This window comes from Barbatula barbatula (genome assembly GCF_947034865.1).
Source record: "Barbatula barbatula genome assembly, chromosome: 5".
NCBI classification, from domain to species: domain Eukaryota; kingdom Metazoa; phylum Chordata; class Actinopteri; order Cypriniformes; family Nemacheilidae; genus Barbatula; species Barbatula barbatula.
Window position 1 is genome coordinate 18,977,996 of NC_136769.1, and position 21,244 is coordinate 18,999,239.

The 21,244-nt window shown below is 37.8% G+C and overlaps 3 protein-coding genes across 5 annotated transcripts; 2 read left to right on the forward strand and 1 right to left on the reverse strand.

Annotated features, from left to right (window-relative positions):
* The first annotated feature begins 266 nt into the window (after window positions 1-266).
* LOC306893943 (uncharacterized protein) lies at window positions 267-9,770 on the forward strand. 3 transcript variants are annotated; one of them, XM_079456125.1, is made up of 13 exons: window positions 267-735; window positions 801-910; window positions 3,586-3,697; window positions 4,868-4,963; window positions 5,283-5,423; window positions 5,574-5,740; window positions 5,826-5,962; window positions 6,099-6,192; window positions 6,527-6,856; window positions 6,930-7,092; window positions 7,184-7,308; window positions 7,866-8,162; window positions 8,998-9,770. In XM_079456125.1, the coding sequence occupies exons 1-13, from the start codon at window positions 474-476 to the stop codon at window positions 9,007-9,009; spliced, it is 2,046 nt and encodes a 681-aa protein (XP_079312251.1). In that variant the 5' UTR covers window positions 267-473; the 3' UTR covers window positions 9,010-9,770. The 3 variants fall into 3 exon arrangements, with proteins under 3 accessions (XP_079312251.1, XP_079312250.1, XP_079312252.1); XM_079456126.1 differs by lacking the exon at window positions 8,998-9,770 and having other exon boundaries at window positions 348-436; window positions 598-735; window positions 7,866-8,693; XM_079456124.1 differs by lacking the exon at window positions 8,998-9,770 and having other exon boundaries at window positions 277-735; window positions 7,866-8,693.
* Window positions 9,771-9,913: 143 nt separating this feature from the next.
* Window positions 9,914-12,759, reverse strand: LOC306893944 (uncharacterized protein). The gene is made up of 4 exons (XM_079456127.1): window positions 12,373-12,759; window positions 12,162-12,280; window positions 11,578-11,644; window positions 9,914-11,479 (listed from the first exon to the last, which is right to left on the reverse strand). Exons 1-4 carry the CDS (start codon window positions 12,632-12,634, stop codon window positions 10,704-10,706), a joined length of 1,224 nt encoding a protein of 407 aa, XP_079312253.1. The 5' UTR covers window positions 12,635-12,759; the 3' UTR covers window positions 9,914-10,703.
* A 4,542-nt stretch (window positions 12,760-17,301) lies between these two features.
* On the forward strand, window positions 17,302-20,325 carry trim35-13 (tripartite motif containing 35-13; the record flags this gene model as incomplete). The annotated part of the gene is made up of 6 exons (XM_079456595.1): window positions 17,302-17,694; window positions 18,850-18,945; window positions 19,029-19,259; window positions 19,341-19,363; window positions 19,454-19,572; window positions 19,790-20,325. The coding sequence occupies 6 exons, from the start codon at window positions 17,302-17,304 to the stop codon at window positions 20,323-20,325; spliced, it is 1,398 nt and encodes a 465-aa protein (XP_079312721.1).
* Window positions 20,326-21,244: the final 919 nt, after the last annotated feature.

Sequence of the window (21,244 nt, forward strand, 5' to 3'; positions counted from 1 at the left end):
CAGGTTGTGTTGAAAGAACAAAAAGTTTTGTCCCAGGAGATAACAGAGATGTCATCAGAACCGAACACAGAACTGTTTTTAGAGTTTATAAGTATCTACATGGGACAGTTTCTTCATAATAAAACAATATGTTGATTCAGGTGCACCAGCAAAATGTTGCTGGTTGTATTTAGTATAAAAAATACAAACTCGCAGAGCTTAACAAGCTTAACGTAACAAATGCCAAAGTAAACCCTCTGAAGAATGAACGATTACGGGTCACCTCTGCGGTGTTTTACGGTAACGATGTTGTTGCGCGGTGTTTTACGGTAATTCATGATCTTGTTGTTGTGCGCAATGCTAGTAATGCTTCTTCCCTCACAAGAAAGCTGAACACAGCGGCTTTACGTGCCAGAGAAAACCGATATACAGTGCTGGCTGTCGGCCTGTGACGCGGGTATTTTATTCATTATATTGATATGTTTTCGTAAACGATGGACGTCATGAACTCGGTTGATTTTCAAACACAGTTAACATCCATAATGGAAACGATGGCGAAAACAGCTGTAGCTGAAATAAGCAAACTGCTCGAGGAGAATGTTTTGTTTTTGCGCTTAGAGATATCGCGACGCGCGCGTGAAAACGACGCTCTGTTACAGAAGTGTCGGTATTTGGAGACGGAACTACAAGCCGCCCGGACAAACGCGGTGAAGATGGACAGCACTGGAGCTTCATTCCCACATTCAGAACTGACAGGTGATGTATTATTAAACCGAAGCATTCATCCAAACGGCCTCGTTTAACGTCTGCGTGTTTTGCAGACACTGGACATCAGCCTGTAGTTGACAGTGTGTTTGGTAAGGAATGGTCCATGAACATGTGGAGACGAGAGGTTGGTGGAGACGAGGATGAACATGTCGACACAACAGAGGTTGGTCTACACCGGGGGTCGTGTTAACGCAGGACGAGCGCATGCACGCATTTGATCTGACCTATTTCCTAGCAAATGTTACATGGCGACAGATTCGCGATTGGGATTTTCCAAGGAGCGCTGATTAAACGTCAGATTTACATCACCGGGACTTGGATTTAAAACAGCTACCGGATTGAATTTTAGTATCCTTATTTTGAATTACTTGAAAATCTTTTCGCGTTAAAATTCAGGTTTTAATTATTCAAGTTCACGCTTTCAGGTCCTAATATTCAGCTTTCAATGGCTGCGTCCAAAACCCCCCATCGCTTTCTATGCACTTGACTACCATGACGTATTTCCTATTTTTGGCTCGAGCGTTCTAGTGGGCATGAAGTATTTCTAACCCTTTGGGACACACTTGGAAAGTGCAAACATGTAACGTTAATAAATGTGGTGTTTCTAATTATGTGAAAAAAAAACATAACTCTGAAGTTTTCTCCAATAAAATGTGCAACACTACGCTTTACCACAAAATGATATGTAATATCTAATGACATAGTCAGATTTATTTTTATAGCACTTCATTTGTATTGTATCAAAGCAGCTGTACCCAAAAAAGCACAAAACTAAAGAAAACACATGTTAGCCAAACATAGAATTAATAAAGATATAACCTCAAAACGTAGGTTTATAACTTACACATGTAAAGCTTTCCCCAACCTCTCGCGAGACCCGGGCAAAAGTCTCATGATAAATCCAGAACATTTCAGTGATGGATGTTATATAAACGGTTATAACGCTTGATTTGGAGATCTTTGAACACTACTTAGGATATCCCCGGAAACGCAATCGGCTACCGGGCTGTCGATGGGAGAGGTCCACCTGCTCATGGTTCCAGTAGTTCGCTCTTCTCTCTAATGGTGGATTCACACCGAACGCGGTGGAATTACCGCGCGGCAGCCGCCTTTAAGCCTATGTGGCTTCCGTTCACAAAAAGATCAAATATTTGTATTTGCAGCTGCAAAGAGTGACGGACATTTAAGCCATGTCCAGCGTGGTCAAAATTGAAGAGAGGCCAGTCAAAGTAAAGTGAAGTTTATTGATCAGAAGATTTCAAAAATACAGCGCTGGGTTGTTTCAGACACAACGTCTTACAAGGGAACAACAACCAGTCTCACAGTTTCACAACATATTTATAGTATTTCACGCCGTCTCTCTTCTTTGCAGCTGGGTGCTGCGCAGCCTGGAATTTGTCCAATCGGCTCACACTCTTCTGAGTTTCTGTAAAACATTACATGACACCCCACACACCCCAATTGTGCCCAACAACAACATATTTTAAGAAGTCCGGCAATGAAATATGTGTGTGTGTTTGCATTCTTTTGCATTTATCTCTTTTCTGCATACACATCCTCTATTCTTCGCACCTTCATACTCACACACACATACCATTTCCTCTAGAAAACACATTTAATATCAGCCCTTAGTTTCTTGGGCATGTTTCCCTTTGAAAATGAACTAACCACCACATATGTCTGCTCCAGTCGCAGATCAACAAACAGTCATATCCGTACGCCGTCATGTGTTTATGGACGATCAGCCTGATCAACGAATTATCCAGAGAGATGTTTTAAATAGCAAAATTACGTTTCTTTTACATGCAAAAGGTGTTTGACATGACAGCGTCATGGCTATTTAGTTACCTTAACACTTTAGTGTTTATAGTTACACTTAGCTCTTAACACTGTTTACTTTAATCCTTGTTGGTGTAACCCAGGCTAAGTAGAAGAAAAGTAGTCTACACATTTCATTTAGCAATATGTGTGTTCCTTGTAATCGAACCCACAACCTTTGCCTTTGCATTTCATGTGCATTGCCCTACCGCTTGAGATACAGCCACACAAAATAAGATGATAGAATAATAGAATGCATATGGAGTAGATTTCAATCAAATATATAATCCTTTTTTGTAAGAAAGGCAAAAAGTTGATGTGTTATTGCATCACATAGGCTTTACTGGCTTTACACAGGCAAACAAAGAGTATCGTTAAGTAATATCATTTTAGAACAAACTATCAGTATCTTATCACTTCGTTTTTTGATCAAAAAATAATACGCAAACATTTAACTTCACTGCAAGTGATAATACACTAAAATTCAACAATGAATAAAATGCATTTAATCAATCAACTAATCGATAATAAAAAGAAACAGCACACCACTATTTCATATAAGTAAATGTCGTTTTATTATATATTTGCTTTACTGTCTATTATAGAAACTACAGAAATCAAATTTGATAATCAAAAAACATGCAGATGCACTACATACCTAGTGTCTCATGTCCTGACATGTTCATTAAACACAGAAACGGCGGTCCCATTTTAACGTAGGACGTGGTTTGTGCAGTCCACTCCATGAAAAAAACAATAGTGAACTTTAAACTGCGTCCACAAAAACGGGAGCATAAACGTAAGAAGAAAATCGAGATAACTATATTTACATTTTATGCGAAATCACATTCCCGAATCTGTCGCTGTCTTACATCTCTTGGGAAATCAGGTAAGATGGTCACCATGCAGGGGCATGTCCCCAGTTACCCCATCCCCACTTGATCCATAACACCTGCTCATTAAACAAAGCAATGTTGTAATGCAGCTTACTGATTCTCTGTTATGTTTTCCATCTTTAAGTCGCCAACTTTGCTGCATGAGAAACCAGACATGGTCCTGATTAAAGAGGAGATGTTCGAAGATTGCTACATGAGGAATAAAACTGAAGAAGAACAAAGAAACAGTTTGAGAGGTATGAGACAATTTGACAGCCGCTGGTATTAAAGGGATAGTTCACCCTCTTCATTCAAAACATGTGTGTCTTCTGTGGAACACAAATGAATATATTTTGAGAAATGACTCCGTGGTTTTGCGTCCATACAATGGAAGTCAATGGTGGACAAATTAGTAGAATGTGAAAATGTAAGTGTAAAACAGTTTTAATCAAAAAAGCTATTATTTCAGTAAAGATCAAGTTCATTTATATTTCTCTTTTTACAATGTTACATTGTTTCAAAGCAGAATGAAAGACTATTTACGAATTGAAGCCTCATAAAGTCATGACTGAAATGAAAGATTGTTCTAGTTCATCAAACAAGGAGTCAATTTACATGCAGTTCAATAAGGTGCTTATTATTCAAAATACTGAGAATAAATGGTCAGTGTTTAGGCTTGAGGTCGATTAAGGGGTTCGCTTTAGTGTAAAATATGCTAAACTTAAAGGAAAAATTTGACCCTCGCAGAACCTTGTTGATGTGTTTATTTGACGTTGTGATTTTAATATCGGTAAATAATGTACAAAATATCGTTAAATGAGTAAATAATGCTGGGTTAAACAACAATAGTAGCTCTGATGTGAGCAGTGTTGAGGCAGCTGAAGTAACGGCTTGCTAAATGCGTGACGTGATGTTGCAACACATGACAAGTTTTGTCCTAACCTTCTGTATTAGAAAAGTGTTAGTTTCTTTAAAACAGCACAGACGTGGAGACGTCTCACGTGGTGTGGACACGGTGTTAAGACAATGGGTCACATTCGCTTATAAAAGCATAGATTATTTATATTTATACGCACATTGAACTTCTCACTTTCCGCTTAATTCACAATTGAGTGAATCATGATTTGTTCATGCGCAGGTTTTCCCCACCACCTACATACAAACTCAACTTAACCTGCAAACTTATATAATATTTATTGAAAGGAGTTAAAAGCACCTAGCATAATACGCATTAATATAACACAGCAGGTTTAATATATACATGTAATGACATAAAGCTGTTTTAGACGATCTAAAAGTCAAGTGTAGAACGTGTACGACAAATGGCTGGCTGAAGCATATTGCCTGTAGGCTCATATATGCTAGTTTGGTGAGAAAGTACGCAAACTGAACGCCATTGTCCTAACAACGAGTGCTTCATTCTGAAGAAATGCTGGTTCAAGTGGAGTGTAAAGGAGACCCAAAATGGATCCGGATCCCAGTGAAAAACGACTGCTTTGACTACGACGAATTCATTATAGAAGGTATTTCTACGTATTTACAGAAATTTCAGATTACAACAACAGAACTTTTTATATTCAAATTTTTTACAATTACAATATTATTTAAAGCATTTGTAGTATTAGCATTTTCTAAATTCAGTATATTATTATTAAAATTCATATTTTATTTAAAATTCACATTTATCATTTCGATCTGTTGACATGATGGTAATAAGTCATTCTTTTAGTATATTGTTTTGAAAAAAATCACTTGGTTTTGAAAATACATTAGTGCCAGGACAAAATATACAGTTATTTTCATTAGGTTAAATTTGACACTGTGTGTATTTGACCTCTCAAGCCTCAGAGAAGTTTAACCTGCCACCTGGAACCAATGTGGTCCTAAAGGACTCAGACGGATTTGATGTTGATGCTGATGTTTTCGACGAATTAGTGAGAACAACTAATGCCTCTTTCAAAATTCTGTATAGTGACAAATCAGGTAAGAGATGACTTGCTTCCATGTTTAATAAAAATGTAAGTCTTACATTTTATTGAGTGTCTTAAATAGCAGCTGATTTATGTTTTCATCATTTTGACAAATGTAAATGAATACGGTCTTGTTGAGTGTACTACCATTTTTGATTCTAAGATAATGTTGTCCGAGATGAGTCTGAGATCTCTGTGTCCTCATGCCCCGAGTCGTCCTCGTCATCAGTGAAATCTAAATATTCAGACTCTACACTCATTCCACAATCTGTAAAGACACGCAAAAGACAGCTTGTAGAGGAACATCCCGACTGTAATGTGTCAAAAGATGTGAGTAATTTTTCTTCTCTTGCTTCGATTCAGCCAAGAATGATGTTCTATCTGACCGCTGGTATTTGCGTTGTCTTTTTAACAGCTAGTTTACGCGGCTCTGCACTCAAAACTAGGAGGATTTGATATATTGAAAGAGTATGAGCAAACCAACACACTGTCTGATAAGACACGAAGAAAGCTGGTCAACATCCTTGTGGCAGATATGGTAGAGAGTCATGGGTAACTGACCAGTGAAATAATCGACATTCTAATTTATATCTGAAATATGCACCGACTCTAAACTCGTGCAGTGCTTTTTATCACTATTCAATTTTATCTGTAACATTTCTTTTGTGATTTTTCTCATCTGTGGTAGGAGGATCCCACCAGTTAATATCCGGATCAGCTACGCTCTTGGAATTGTTACTCTTTTCCCCAATTTGAAGGATAAGTGCTCACCAACTGGTTATGTGAGAATACTTATTCAGATGGATTATTACCATTGTTTGGAAATGTTACTACTGACACACTACAGCAAACGTAATAAATAAATGGCTTAAAATAACATTGAAACTACTTTTATTTTTGCAATCAAACTGTATCCCAAATGCTGTAGTACACTTTGGTGTTTACCACAATAAACCTAAAAATCCTTTATCAGGATTCATAGAAAATGTAGTGTTTTTGAACCGTACCATAGTAAATATTCGACTATACTGCAGACCATATTTCGGTTTATTAATTCACTATACTTTAATACTGTAGTATCCATTAACGATGGCAACTTTATGAATGTTTCGACAGGAACAATACTACGATCCGCGCAGTGGCCTGGGTTACCTTGCCTACAGATTGAAAACTGTTCAGCGCAACTCTGGAAATCACTGTAAGGTCGCATCCAAGTTCTTTTATCAAGATGGTCCTAAGACTTTGCGCGAGATATCTTCATCTGAGCAGCTGTCTGGTGATGAATGCACAGAAGCCATATCCCTCATGAAGCATTCTACAGACACGACAGTTATTATGGAGAGAATGAGAGCAACATTCAAGTACAGACAGAATGTGATGCATGATCCGGAGAAGTCTTCATCCATCCTTGAGTACTTTCCTCGATTCTTGGATACACCAGGATTGGTAAGAAGTGTTACAATAATCTCGATGGTCTTTTAATTCTACGCGTATTTGTCATTAACACATTCTTTAATAGATTGATCAGGACTTTAAAATGCTTTTTGGTGATGACATCTCAAAGAAGTTGGTTTTGAATTGGCCGACGTTCTACAAGCCAAGGATAATAGCTAACTGCAGAAACCTGCCTTTTGGTGCACACATGGATGATCTTCTGTGTGGTCAACAGGAGTCTGATTATGGTAAATGTACTTGGATTTTGTAGTTGTTTGGTTTTGCTTTTGGGTTTAACTGTGTACTCATGAGTTTGGGTGTTATGTTCTGTTCTGCTAGGATGGGACAGTGACGTGGCAGCTATTCTCTTGCTCGTTCAACTGTTACCTCCAACTGTAAAAACAAGGAAGATTGGGAAAGTCAGTACGGCTCAAGCCGCTGGTCGTGTGGTCAAGTTCATGAAGGTGTGTCCTAAAATATTTCTTGGTTTTGCCAGCAGTGACTGGAGTTTGCGATTCTATTGTCTCTCTCCATAGTTTTCAGTTTCATAAATATTTTTGATATATAATGACAAATAATACAAAAGAAGATATTTTTGAAGAATGTTGGTAAACAAAAACCGTTGGTACCCATTGACTTCTATTGTACAGACACAAAACCAAAGCAAGTGAATGGGGACTCAAATGATCTTCTTTTGTGTTCTGCAGAAGTCATACAGGTTTAAAATCACAAGAGGGTTTTGTTTATGGGTGATGCTTACCAAGCTGTCTATAGTCATCTGGGTAAAGGTGTGCCATCTGCATCTAGGGAAGAGAATCCTTGTTGCGAAGTTGAACATAAAATGTCTAAATGGCTTACCTGTAGCTCAGTGGTTAGAGCATGGCGTTAGCAACGCCAAGGTCAAGGGGATTGCACATAGTAACAAATGTATAGTATAATGCAATGCATGTCAATTTGGATCAAATATGCCAAGTGCGTAAATGTAAATGTTTGGTGATAATCTCTTGTTAAACGCACACAGGTAGGGATGAGCATAAATGCGTTCCTCGAGCAAGTCGGATCAACAAAACCCTTTCTCCTCTGCGTTGGGGAAACAAGGAGTAGCATTGAGAAGTTTTATGTCATCGTGGACCAGAAAGCGATTCCCTGCATGAGGACGACGGCTTTTGCAGCTTTCGATGAACTCTTTAAGGCACACTTTGTCTTTGCTGCATCCTATGATGAGGCCTTGTACAACTTCTACACATTTATTCAGACAACCGTGTACGGAATCGATGTGGGCACTGCCAAGGAAAGTCCGAGAGTCAAAGAAATCAGAGTGAGAATTCAGAACACTGAACTTTGAATGTATTTCAGCTCAAATGTTAACCTGCCACGTTTGCAGGGTACACGTGAAGTTACGTTTTACTTCAACAGTCGAAGTTTCATGAGTTGTACCCAGTGAGTTCCTTGCGGTTCAGATGTAGCGATAATGAATGTTCATCAGTATTAGAGATTTAAGAAACACAATTTTAAACTGCACAGAAATAATGTTTCTTAAATTGCCGCCTCGAGTGCTTCTGAGAATCCTGGTTTAAAAACTAAAAAATAGTTTTTCAAAAAAATAGCGGTTTTCAATACGACAATCAATATTAATGCTAAAGAGGATTTCTTTGAAGCAGCAAGGCTAAATGTGTTTTCATGAACAGGTGTCTAATATTATGATTTAATTTATGTGGATGATTTCATGTTTCATACTGTACAATTGTGAACTGACATCGATTGCATATCATTGTTTTGATTTATGCAGTAAAGTGATGTTTGAATATGTTCAATACGGTGCACCTCCATTAAACAAGGTTTTGCAGATCTTCCTGTCATTTGCCTTTTGTCGAAACAACCAAGTATTAACAAAATGGCTATTAATGTTTATCTTGTTCTTTTAAACAATGCGCTTATACCGGATATGAGATGGAAGGTTTAGAATGGTTGGCATGGAAATTGTTTTATAAATGTAAGGATAAATAACCAGGGTTCAGCATAGTTTGTGAAATCATAGTAACCAATTGTCTCCGATGGTTTCTCATACATGTTCGGAATGACATATATGGGGGGATATGTGAACTGTCCCTATACAGTCTCCTGATCTACATGTGTATTTTATGGAATTACAGGACCCGATGTGAGAAGCAATGAGAGGTGTGTGGCCGAGAGCTCTGCAGATTTGATCACATACACGATGTCCTCAGATGACCAAGTGCGACCGGACATACAGCAGAGACAGGCTGAAGAACAAGCTCGTGATGCAAGACTTTTATCACATGGAGACGGTACAACAGGGCTTCATTTCAACACTACCCAAAACCAAAAAAGGAATAAAGAGGAGAAAAGGTTTGAATGTGTTTTCTGTGGAAGAGCCTTCAACAAATTAAGTTATCAGAAAACACACATGCGGACACACTCTGGAGAAAAACCTTTTGCCTGTACAGTCTGTGGCAGACGATTTGCTCAGAAAACATATCTCCGAATACACCAGCGCATTCATTCTGGTGAGAGGCCATACACGTGCATGGACTGTGGAAAGGGTTTTGCTCAAAAAAGTGCTCTCAACGTTCACCTCCGAAGTCACACTGGAGAAAAGCCTTATAGTTGTGTCGAATGTGGTAAAAGTTATAAGTACAAACAGGATTTTAATACACACCCGTGTGTTAGACTAATACGTTCTGCGGTGAATGATTTCTGAATTCAAGACCTGACGATGCTCTTACAGAACACTGTGTTCTTCTGCCCATTGAACCTTTAAAATGAATATTTTTATTGATCACTGCTGTATTAAAAGTCTATTGAAGTTCAAGGATATCTACTGTATGACTAAGAAAAGTGATCTAATGTTTTAGACAGAAGCTTCTGCATGCTGTTACCTGTATATTAAACAATGCTTCTCTACAAAGTGTCTAAACATGTTCATTTGAACATTAATAAGACTCTCAGGATGTATTTATTTCCAGAATATTGAACCAGCTGTTCATATTTGACTAAACCCCTGTCGATAGAGTCTAGACATCACAGAAACATCAGTCTATAGACATTCTTTAAAACATTTTATTTTGTATTAAATTTGTGAGAAACAACATACTTTATAAGATTTCCGTGAAGAAATGCACAAACCAGAAGCAATAATACCCAACAAATGAAGAAGAGATGGCTCTTCATAGAACTTCAACAGTTATAGAAAATATGGACAGTTTGGATATGATTCGGAAAGTTTGGTTGTTTTTGTTTTGTTTGTTTCCCAAAACAGACAACATGATTGATGAATGCATTTTTGTGGAACATACAACAATGACCACCAACCAGGTTCTGCCTGTGATTTTTTTTACAGTTAGTGCGTCTGCATTTTTAGGCAAGTAAAGACATAATTAAATCATTGTAAATTTGAGTATTTTTATGACACTTTACTTGAGCTCTGCCACCTACTGGCTGTCCAAGTATAACATAGACATTTTATATTAATGATTGAGACCTGAGAGTGAAATTATTGAAACTACAATGAAACAAAAACACATACAATTATGACAAGACATCCACATAAAAACATTAATAAAAATGAAAAAAGGAAACTCTTTATTACTTTCAAACAAGTTTTCAATAATTTAGATTACTTTTATGTATATGCAATTATATATATATAAATATATATATGAGCTAATCGGTATAGTGAAACCCGTTGGTAAAACCTTTAACTTTTGCTCTGTGGCTGTTTTTCGGGTTCACAATGTTTCCCAAAACAAACGACACGATTTATGATTGCATTCATTCTTGTTGCATTCAACAGACAGGTTCTACCTTTGTTTCTTAATGGAAAAACGTGTATTAAATGCTATAAATTCACATGTTTCTTTGATTTCTTCCTTCTGTGTTTTTGTTGTTGTTTGTTGTGGACAAGTAAGTGGTTACCAAGTGTGGCGTATTGAGCGAATGCCTTTCCACAGGTTTGACAAGTAAAAGGTCGTTCTCCGCTGTGGATGCGTTCATGGTTGTTTAGGCAGAACTTCTGGGTGAAACCTCTTCCACAGGTAACACAGATAAATGGTCTTTCTCCTGTGTGGCAGCGCTCGTGAGTTCCTAGAATACCTTTAGTGGAAAACCCTTTCCCACAAAAACGGCATGTATGGGGCCTTTCCCCTGTGTGGATCACAGCGTGAGTTTTGGTTTGTGTATTCTGGTGTTTAGGGGCATTTTGGCAAAGAAACACCTTCTTTACGTAGCGATTTAATCTACGCCTCACTGGCTTTTCTTCCATCCCTGGTTCTTCCTGTGTCTTGATTCTGCTTTCATCATTTTCTGCAGTGGTGGCAGTATCTGCACATTGTTCTAGTATCATAGCGTCCTCCTCGTCCTCAGAGGGAAACGGGGCGTTCTGCTCTTCTGAAAATGTGTTGAGTAAACAGCGATCATCAAATTCCAACGGATCTTCAACTGGTGCTATAAACGATTCCACAGTGTTATCAACAACAGTTTTTGTGTGTTTGTCTGGGGAATCGGAAGGCCTGCTTAGCTTTTCATTAGACGCATGGTTGTTATATTTTTTGGAGTCGGCCAAGGGTTCACATTCAGAAGAGTTCCAGAGTCCTTCTGATGCTTGGGATATGTCCCCTGTAACAGTAAAAAAAGACCAACAAAGAAAATGAGTTATACATCGTTATACAAGAACCCTTAATAGTTATTCTACCCTTGACTAAAACCAGGTTAACCAATGTCCACTTCGTGCGTGACCTCCTCTTTGATAAGGGCTTGGTTGGAGCAGGTTTTTTCTTTGTCCTGTAAAATTTTAGAAAATGTGTGTTATCTTAATGACATCATACTTATATGAGATATTAAAATGATTTGCACTTTTATGCGGAAACGTTTTATGATGACTTTGAATGCTTTGGATAAAAGCATGTGCTATAAATAAACCATTACATTGATAAACTTCTCTCGTGGTTTAAAAAATATGACTGATGATGAAAAAGAACCATTGGATACTTCAAAGATTGGAGAGTCGCGTCAACAGATTAAGATGTGGCATTTGTGTTTGTTTTGAATATACATTTGTAACAACAACATATGAAGAGTTTGTCTCGTTCACGCTGTTTATAATGTTTTTTATTATGTGATCATGTTTTTATTGTGATAGTTAGCTGTATTTTTTGTCATTTTGTCTTAAAATCAAAGCAAACCAACTGCAGTTTTATTGATATTGATATTAATTGGAATGCACACTAAAAAACAAACTCTTCATTATGAGGATGAGTAAATCATGACGACTGATAATAAAAACTATGAGAAAGGGAACCAGGTAAGATGAAGGTGATGCAGGATAAGGATCGGCATCTTCTCTAGGCTGTTTCCTGTGATCCCACAAACTGGAGCACCATTCATTTCCAAATATCCCGTCGATAGAGAGCCGCAATCCTGTCAGCAGTAAAGCACATGATACAAATGCAGGAAGAAAATACAGACAACATTTCTGTGATCTCGTCTATAAATAAAATAATCATATTTACCATCATCCGTTTGAACACAAACAGATCGACATTTTGAAGCAGTTTCTTCTTTTGCCATGCGCGTGTTTTCTGCTTTCCCTGTGCTCTCGAGGTAAAGCATTCTCTCCTTCAGATGTCTGTTTTCACTCTTGACAAACGACAGTTCTCGACCTACAAGCGCAACTTTGCTTTCTACAATACGGCATATTTCTTCAATCGCTGTTTTGGTCATTATCTCCATTATGGAGCTCAGCTGAAAGCGAATTGGTAGCGATTTAGACATTTTATCAGCGTGCAAATAAAATAATTTCAATAAAAAATACCAAGATTATACAAAAGTACACGACATCCAACTTGTTTCCACAGATCAACATTCGTCTTCTTCGCTTTGGTTTTCTGGCGGTTTGCACTAACATTAAGGCGCATTATCGCCATCTACTGTGCTGGAGTGTGAGCCGTAATTACAGTAATCCACTTTACTAAACATATATAAGTAATATATATATATATATATATATATATAAAGAAAAATGACCATCATATTTCGTTTAAGATACTGAAATAAACTCTCTAATCCCTTTTTAATTACTTTTTAAACTTCATTCAATTAAATTGTATATCACAATGTGCATTGTTCCAAAGCAGCTTTACAGCGAAAATAGAAACCGAAAAACACAAAAAAGGTAAAACACAGCACATGGTGTTTTATATAACAAGTTAAATGGTTCTAGTAAATAATATCTAATAAAATCAAGTCTCGTGGTGGTTTATTTAGCATATTTTGCATTAAGTGAATGCTTGTCTTAAAGATGCGTCTTTAATCTAGAGTTAAATTGGGTGAGTGTGTCTGATCCTGGAATAATATTAGGAAGGCTTTTCCAGAGTTTAGGTGCTACGTATGAGAAAGCTCGACCCCCTTTGGTGGATTTAGTTATTCTAGGTATTATCAAAAGTCCTGCGTTTTGAGATCTTAGAGAGCGTGATGGGTTGTAGTATGATAGAAGCTCTGTTAGGTAGGTAGGGGCTAAACCCTTTAAGGCTTTATAAGTGATTAAAAGAACTTTAAAGTCAATACGATACTTAATAGGTCAGTGAAGGGTTGATAACATTGGGATTATGTGATCGAAACTTAAGATCTTACAACTTTCTGAGTTCAACATTCATTTCCTCTCTCTCTTAGACTTTTGACAATTACAAATAACACGCTCAATAGATGCCACAATACTCACATAAACCAGTTGTCTTATTATTTACTACTATCTTTAATGTTTTATTCAACATGGATTGTCCCATTCGTATTCTTGATAAAATCTTTTCCTCTTTGGTGCTTCTTATAATTGTTATCCTTTATCCTACTTCTCTTTGCATACTGTAAAAATGACGTCCTGTATTTCCTGTATATCATTTCAATTACCACTCCTGATTGATAAATGCTTTTATTATCGACTTTGCTTTCCTTTTACTAAATGAAATATTCATGCTTTCTATATCTTCCAAGGTTTGTTTTGCTAATCTATCCACTTCTTCATTACCGTTTATACCTTTATGTGCTGGTATCCACATCAATATTATCATGATATTCATATGATAGAGTCTATATTTTTAAATATCTCCTTTACGATGTCCTCCGGATTGGTGTGAACGTTTTCAGTGATTTCAAAGCAAAACATGAATCTGTACAAATAACCAATTTTTTCTCCTCAATCCACTGTAATGCGACTGCCAACAACTCTACTGTGTACACTGATAATTGATAAATATTGGTAAAATAACTGTTCTTATAAATCAACGACATTTCTTCCGCCAACATCCATGCAAAGCAACTCTTCTTAGCTTTTTCTTTTTCCCAGCACGGGGATACTGTGCTGTTTGATGATAATAACTTGAATGACCCTGAAGATTTAGCCAATAACTCATCAGCAACTGCTTTCTTCTGAGCTGTAATGGCATTTCCCTCATTTCCACCTGTAGAGCTGACACTGTTTTTTTTATGTTATCATGTGTTTATTGTTATTAGTTAGCTGTTATGGCTTTTTCCAATAAAATATCCAAAAACCACTAGGACAGTGTTATATATTTTGTTCATTTGAGTTCCTGAACAACAGTCTTGTAGTGTATTTTAGACTTTATAATATTGCATAATGCAGAAAAGCAGACTAGAGGCTGTTATATGATTGGCCGAGGTGCCTCACATGATTCCTGTGAGCTGTTAAGCGTTCTCCAGACCTTTTGCATCTCCTTGATAACACTTTGGCATAAAGCCCCGGTTTCTGATTTTACTGCCGTATAAACCATGACGTGCTGCATTCTATGATTTGTCTCATGGACAAATGTGAAAGTATTAGTTTGTAACATCTATCAAGCAACTTGTAATGCGCAGTCGTCACTTGTTCACACATTCACTATATAGCTGTAAAAGCTATTAGAGAAAAAATGTTATTACACAGTCGTAACATCAATAGTATAATCTTAGACTGTAAACATAGGCTAAGCTAGCTAGAAGTATTACATTACAACATACGTTATTATGCGTTTCATTTACAAATGGATACACCATAGACTACAGTTGAGCGATCTGCTGTGATGTCACGTCAAGTTGAAGTTCGCAAGGGTCTGTCTAAAGAAGTGGATGCTTCCTCAGAATTCGGACAACACTACAAAATGGCGGACACCGGATAAAGAGCACTATAAAGGAGTTAGGGGCGAAAAAGTCAGCAAATGGCATAACATAATATGGTCCAAAGATAATCTCCGTAATAACATGCGATGTGTGTGACAAGACTTTCGATGAAAGTATGAAAATATTTTGTCATTTGTTTTATACAGTTTTGATAAATATATGAATGATTTGTACACATGTTTTGTTTTATGTTATTAACGCCCCTAGTTAAATGTTAAAAATATGTTAAGAAAAAGAAAGACGAAGAAATATATAAAAGTGTATACCACTAATGACCACCAGGTGTCAGTGGCTTTATGCAAGAAATACGGCGCATCTTCTTCAAGGAATAGTTCTCCCTAAAAATGGTCCCTATTGACTTTCCATGGTAGGAACAACAACTATATTATCAAGTCCATGGGGTCCATTTTTCGGTGAACTATTCCTTTAAAGTTGTTACATTTTAATCTGAATAACATCTATGCCATTCATAAAATGTTCACACTGTTCATCAATATGAAATGTAAAGATGAAGTTTATTTGAGGTCATTTCAACAGGTAGCAGTGGCGCTACATCATTTAATGAATTAATTGTTGCAAGTTTTTATGGATTCGATTTCATCTTATTAAAACATTATTTTGATGAGATTTGCTGCACAGATTCCATTTCTCCCATTCCTTCTGATGAACCCAGAAGAAGATCAGTGCTTTAAAAAAATCCCCGAGCTGGTGAAAACAGAACTATGGCGAGGTATCAGAAACTGTGCAGTAGACCCAAGCTAGGATGAGGCCATAACCAAGACTAAAATGTAGAAATGTGCGGAAATAAGAAAAAACTCAATTGCCAATATGGAAATGCTACTTTGTGAGAAAACAAGCCCAGGATTGCGTATAACAATGACAACATGGGTAAAACAACCAGTGAGTTATTTCCTTACGTATAATGTACAGTATCACAATACATCTTTACAGAGAAATGATGATTTAATAATTATACAATTTGTCAACATTACATCTCTCACAAATCAGATTTAGCATATAGTGTGAGGTCCGTAGTGCCGTACTCTCTCTATGTGACTTACTTACGTGCCGCAGTCATGACTAAAGGTCAGATGTCTGGAGTCTGTAAGGACGCATGGTGAGTTGATATTTTTATCAGTATCAGTCAGGACGCTCGCAGAACATCATTTCAGCAGCGAAAATGGAGGGTGCATTGCCTGTTTTAGAGGAGGAACCCTGTTGTTCATTGTGTGGTCAGATCTTCAACGTTCCTGTAGTCCTCTGCTGCATTTTATGTGGGCACAGTTTCTGTGAAATCTGTTGTCAGCAGTTTTGGGAGAAGAAAGGTTCTGAATGTCCCTTCTGCAGAGAGATCTCTGAATCCTGTCTTACAAAACACATGGAGCAAAAGATAAAGGTACGAAATACAGCATGACACAGCTCAGCGATGAAGATAAAGTATCAGAACCATTTGTTCACCTTCATGTCATTTATAACCTGTATGTGAGTAGTGTTTCTTTGGAACACGAAAGATGATACTTTGAGAAATGTATGAGTGGTGTATGTTCATACAATTGAAAGTCAATGTGGTCCAATGTTGTTTAAAGTGACAGTTCACCGAAGATGATTTACCCTTCTTTTCATTTCAACATTTTATGACTTTCTATCTTTTGCACAACGCAAAAGAAGATTTAAAGAACAGCATTGAGCATTGGTTTTATATTTACATGTAGTCATTTAGCAGACGCTTTTATCCAAAGCGACTTACAAAGAATTCAAAGAGCAATAATGCAAAAAGGTGCTAATACAAGTTACTAGATCCAATGAAAGCCAGAACAATACCTGTCCATTCAATAAAAGTCAATGTTGCGCAATTATTGGGTTACCGAAATTCTTCAAAATAGCTTCCTTTGTGTTTGGTCAAACAGGTGTGGGGGTAAATAAATGAAGAATTTTCATTTTTGGCTGAACTGTCCCTTTATTGCCGTCACTGTGGTCCATATCTGTCAATATAAAAATTCTTACGAGGTTGTAAATATTATTAATCCACTCCATTAGAAGGAAATAAGACCCTGACATGCTCCCCATGCTACAGCACATCCGTGCTAAGCTCAAATAACTCCAGCATATGACCCTTGAGGTTGCATAATAAAATGCTTACGACCGTCAGAAGATATCAGGTGACAGTCTGGTGAACGACCGCTGATGTAGTGTTTACTGGAGCCAATCACAAGCCAGATCTCCCAGGAGTGATCTTAAGCGGGTAGGTGGAGCGTCGACTCACAGAAGCGATGGCTACCAAGCAATCACGTCTTGAAGAAGACCTCTCCTGCCCCATCTGTGGAAGCATCTTTGAAAAGCCGGTGGTGCTGTTTTGCAGACATCGCTTCTGTAAACGCTGTCTGGAGAGCCTGTGGAACGGCGTGGGAGCTTGCGAATGTCCTCTCTGCTGTCAGCCATCATCTATGGGGGAGCTCATAGTCAACACCACGCTTGAGAAGACATGCGAAGGATTTCTGATGGAGCGCTCAAAAAATGATCCTATGGCATGCAAGGAACATGGAGAGAGATTGAGTCTCTTCTGTTTGGAGGACCTGGAGCCCACTTGTAGCAAATGCAAGTCCCTGGGCAACCACAAGGGTCACAGGTTATATTCTTTAGATGAGGCCTCGCAGGACTGTAAGGTAGGTCTGCACGGTTTGAGAATCTCTGAAGAGGACTGCAAGCATTTCTCTTTTATTTGCAAATAAAAATATCTTTATGGATCCTTGGTTGGTTTTATAGCATGCTATTATTAGCTGTATATTCTTGGTGGATGTGCGCCTCCTGGCAAGGTTGAAACAAGATGCCTGTGTTCTTTTCCAGTCTCGCTTACCCTTCTTGACGTAAAGCTCAGTTTAGAGTTGATGTAAGGAAACACCCGTGCAATTCTTAACTTTTAAGGTCATGAACAAGGACAGATAAGGGTCCTGCAAGGCCTGTTCTTGTCACACCACATAATGTTTTGGCTAGAGAGATAAAAATGGAAATCTCTTGTTTAACTCACGATATCATCAACCCTCAGTAGATCCATTGTTGGAGAGGATTATTGAAGAATTAATTTGCAAAAACAGATAATAACTCAAAAAACAAGGGCTAGTTACTCTAAAAATTTAAAATCTGTCATCATTGAATCACCTTTGAGTTGTTCCAAATCTGTATACATTTCATTGTTGTGATGAACACAGAGAAAGATATTTGGAAGAATGCTTGTAACCAAATAGTTCTTGGACCTCATTGATCACCATATTAGAGGTAAGAAATAAAAACTTGAATTAGCTATTTAAAGGAACAGTTCAGATTCAAAATGAAAATGATGGTAGCACTTTATTTAACAATCCTGTTTCCCATGTACATACTGTGGACTTATACAGTAAATATAATAACTGGGTAAGTACATTTCTGCAAAACACAAAGTTATTTTTAAAATATATGTAACAAAACAATGTTGGTCCCCATTGACTTGCATTGGTGTTGTGTCCATACAATCGAAGTCAATGGGGACCAACGGATTTGGTTGCAAAACATTTTTCAAAATATCTTCTTTTGTGTTTTGCAGAAGAAAGAAAATCACAAAGGTTTAAAATGACAACAGGGTGAGTAAATGATGACAGAATTTTCATTTTAAAGGTGAACTATTCCTTTAGAAAAAGTCAAGTTTATATTTCTTACGCCACTGGCAGATTTTTACCTCATTTTATACATAAACTTGTTATATTTTCTTTCATAAAACAAGTCTAAATATCTTAAGTCACTTTCCTTGAATGGCTTTTCATTGCTCTCTTCATTATTTTCCAAAGGAGGAACTCAAAAACGCACTAAAGCCACTTCGAGAAAAGCTGAAGCTCTTCCAAAAAGCCAAACTTACCCATGAGCAAACAGCAGAGCACATTAAGGTACTTTCGTTTCACTCTGTTTATCATGAGAAATAATGTATTTTCCTCTACAAAGAAAGTTTATCATTACCGTCTCATTATAGAATCAGGCAGATCATACAGAGAGTCAGATACAAGCCGGGTTTGAGACCCTGCATCAGTTCCTGCGGGATGAGGAGGCATCCATGCTCTCCATGTTAAAGCAAGAGAAACTTCAGAAGAGCCAGATAATGAAAGACAAGATTGAAGATCTGGAAAATGACATCACATCTCTCACCAACACTATAAGAAGTATCGAACAGGAGATGAGAGCTCAGGATATACCGTTCCTCAAGGTGACCGTTTTAAAAAGACCCCAAAATGTAAACAATCCAAACCTTGCTTTTTTAGTAACAAGGTCTTTCTTATTCACCTAGAATTACAAAGACACTATAAAAAGGTACAAAACACCACCACATATTTTCAATATCACCTTTACCCAGTATCACAAAATCCCAAAATAACACTGCAGTCATTGCTGTATTTACAGAAGCTGGCGTATTCCCCAGGAACCAGAGATGGTAACAGGCTCTCTCCTTGATACAGCCAAATACCTGGGCTCCTTGAAGTTCAAAGTCTGGGAAAGGATGAAGGATATTATTACATATAGTAAGTATAGGTAGGTTTAGGTCATATACAGAAGACCACTCCAAAAAATGTTTCACTCACCCTTGAGTTGTTCCAAAACTCTCTTTGTTCTGATGAACGCAAAGAAAGATATTTGGATGAATGCTTGTAACCTTTCAGTTCGTGGTCATCATTGACTACCATAGTAGGAAAAATGACAATGGTAATGTCAAAAATGACAAACTTTCCAATTATCTAGCTCCAGTGGCCCTCGACCCAAACACCGCGGCAAGCTGTTTCCTCCTGTCAGAAGATCTGACCACATTACAATGCTGTTCTCAGACCTATAACCTCCCAGACAACCCCGAGCGCTTCGACGTGAGCGCAGAAATGCTGGCCAACGAGGGCTTCAGCTGCGGCCGCCACAGCTGGGACGTGGAGGTCAAGAACAACACCTATTGGGTCATCGGAGTGGCAAGCGCATCCATCAACCGGAAGGGAAAGCACGTGCTGACCCCGGCGGAAGGATTCTGGACCATCCGACTGCGAAATGGAGAGTACAAAGCCTGTACCGCCCCGTGGTCTCCGCTCAAAATGAACAGGGAGGTGCAGGTCGTGAGGGTTGTATTGGACATGGACAGATCTAAGGTGACTTTCTATGACCCACGGGAGAGAACACCGCTGTTCACCTTCACAGACATCATCATTTCGAGAGCATTCCCGTACTTCTGCAGCGCCTGTAAGGAACACCCGTTAAAAGTGTTGCCGGCGAGGGTGTCTGTTAGCATGGACTGATAGGCCTGTAAAAAATGTCCAGCTCAGCGCTTCTCGTCCTGGACCTTTACTCATGTTACACGTGTTGTATGTGGGTGAGTTAGATAAAAATAACACGTACACTTGCTTTGGAAAAGCTGGTACACTCTTAAAAACGGAAAAGAGGTTCCACAAAGAAGTTCTTATAAGAACCACACCTTTCTCAGCGTCTGTTGAACCTTTCCCGCTATAAATTGTGCTTCTATGGTATTTTTTATTGTATATGTCTTATCAACAGGTTGATTTGGACAACAAGGTCACATTTCAATACAAAATCAACAGCAAAATAGGAATGAAATGGGTTTGCATATTACATAAAAGATGCATCAAAAAGTTATTTGAACCTTTTGGTAATCTGAAGAACCTTTCTGTTTTTAAATGATAAAAAGTAAGAAAGAGATTGTTCTTTAAAGAACCTTTGACTGAATGGTTCTTTGGGGTACCAAAAAAGGGTCTTCTGTGGCACAGCAAGCCACAGTTTGTATAAATTGTAGTAACTTTGTAATGTTTTTAAAGCACATGTGACATGAATTGCGATAAGAACTCTTTCTGGACACAAACATGTTCTTACTGTACAACAAAAAAGTTCATTTTTATTTTGCATTACGCTAGGAAATGATGTGTGTAATCTTTAAAAAGTCTTAAAAAATCGTAAAGGAGCAATGTGGAGATATTTGCGACATCTAGTGGCGAGATAGCGAATTGCAGCCAATGGCTCACTGTTCACCTCCCTTTTGAAGCACTACGGTGGCTAACAGCTCTAAAATAAGTTTTTGCTTTTTTGCTGTAGGAGATAATGTATTAACGAAACTCCGTTTAGGGCTACTGTTGAAACAACATGGCGAATTCCATGTAAGGGGACCCGCAGTGTATGTGGATAGAAATAGCTCATTCTAAGATA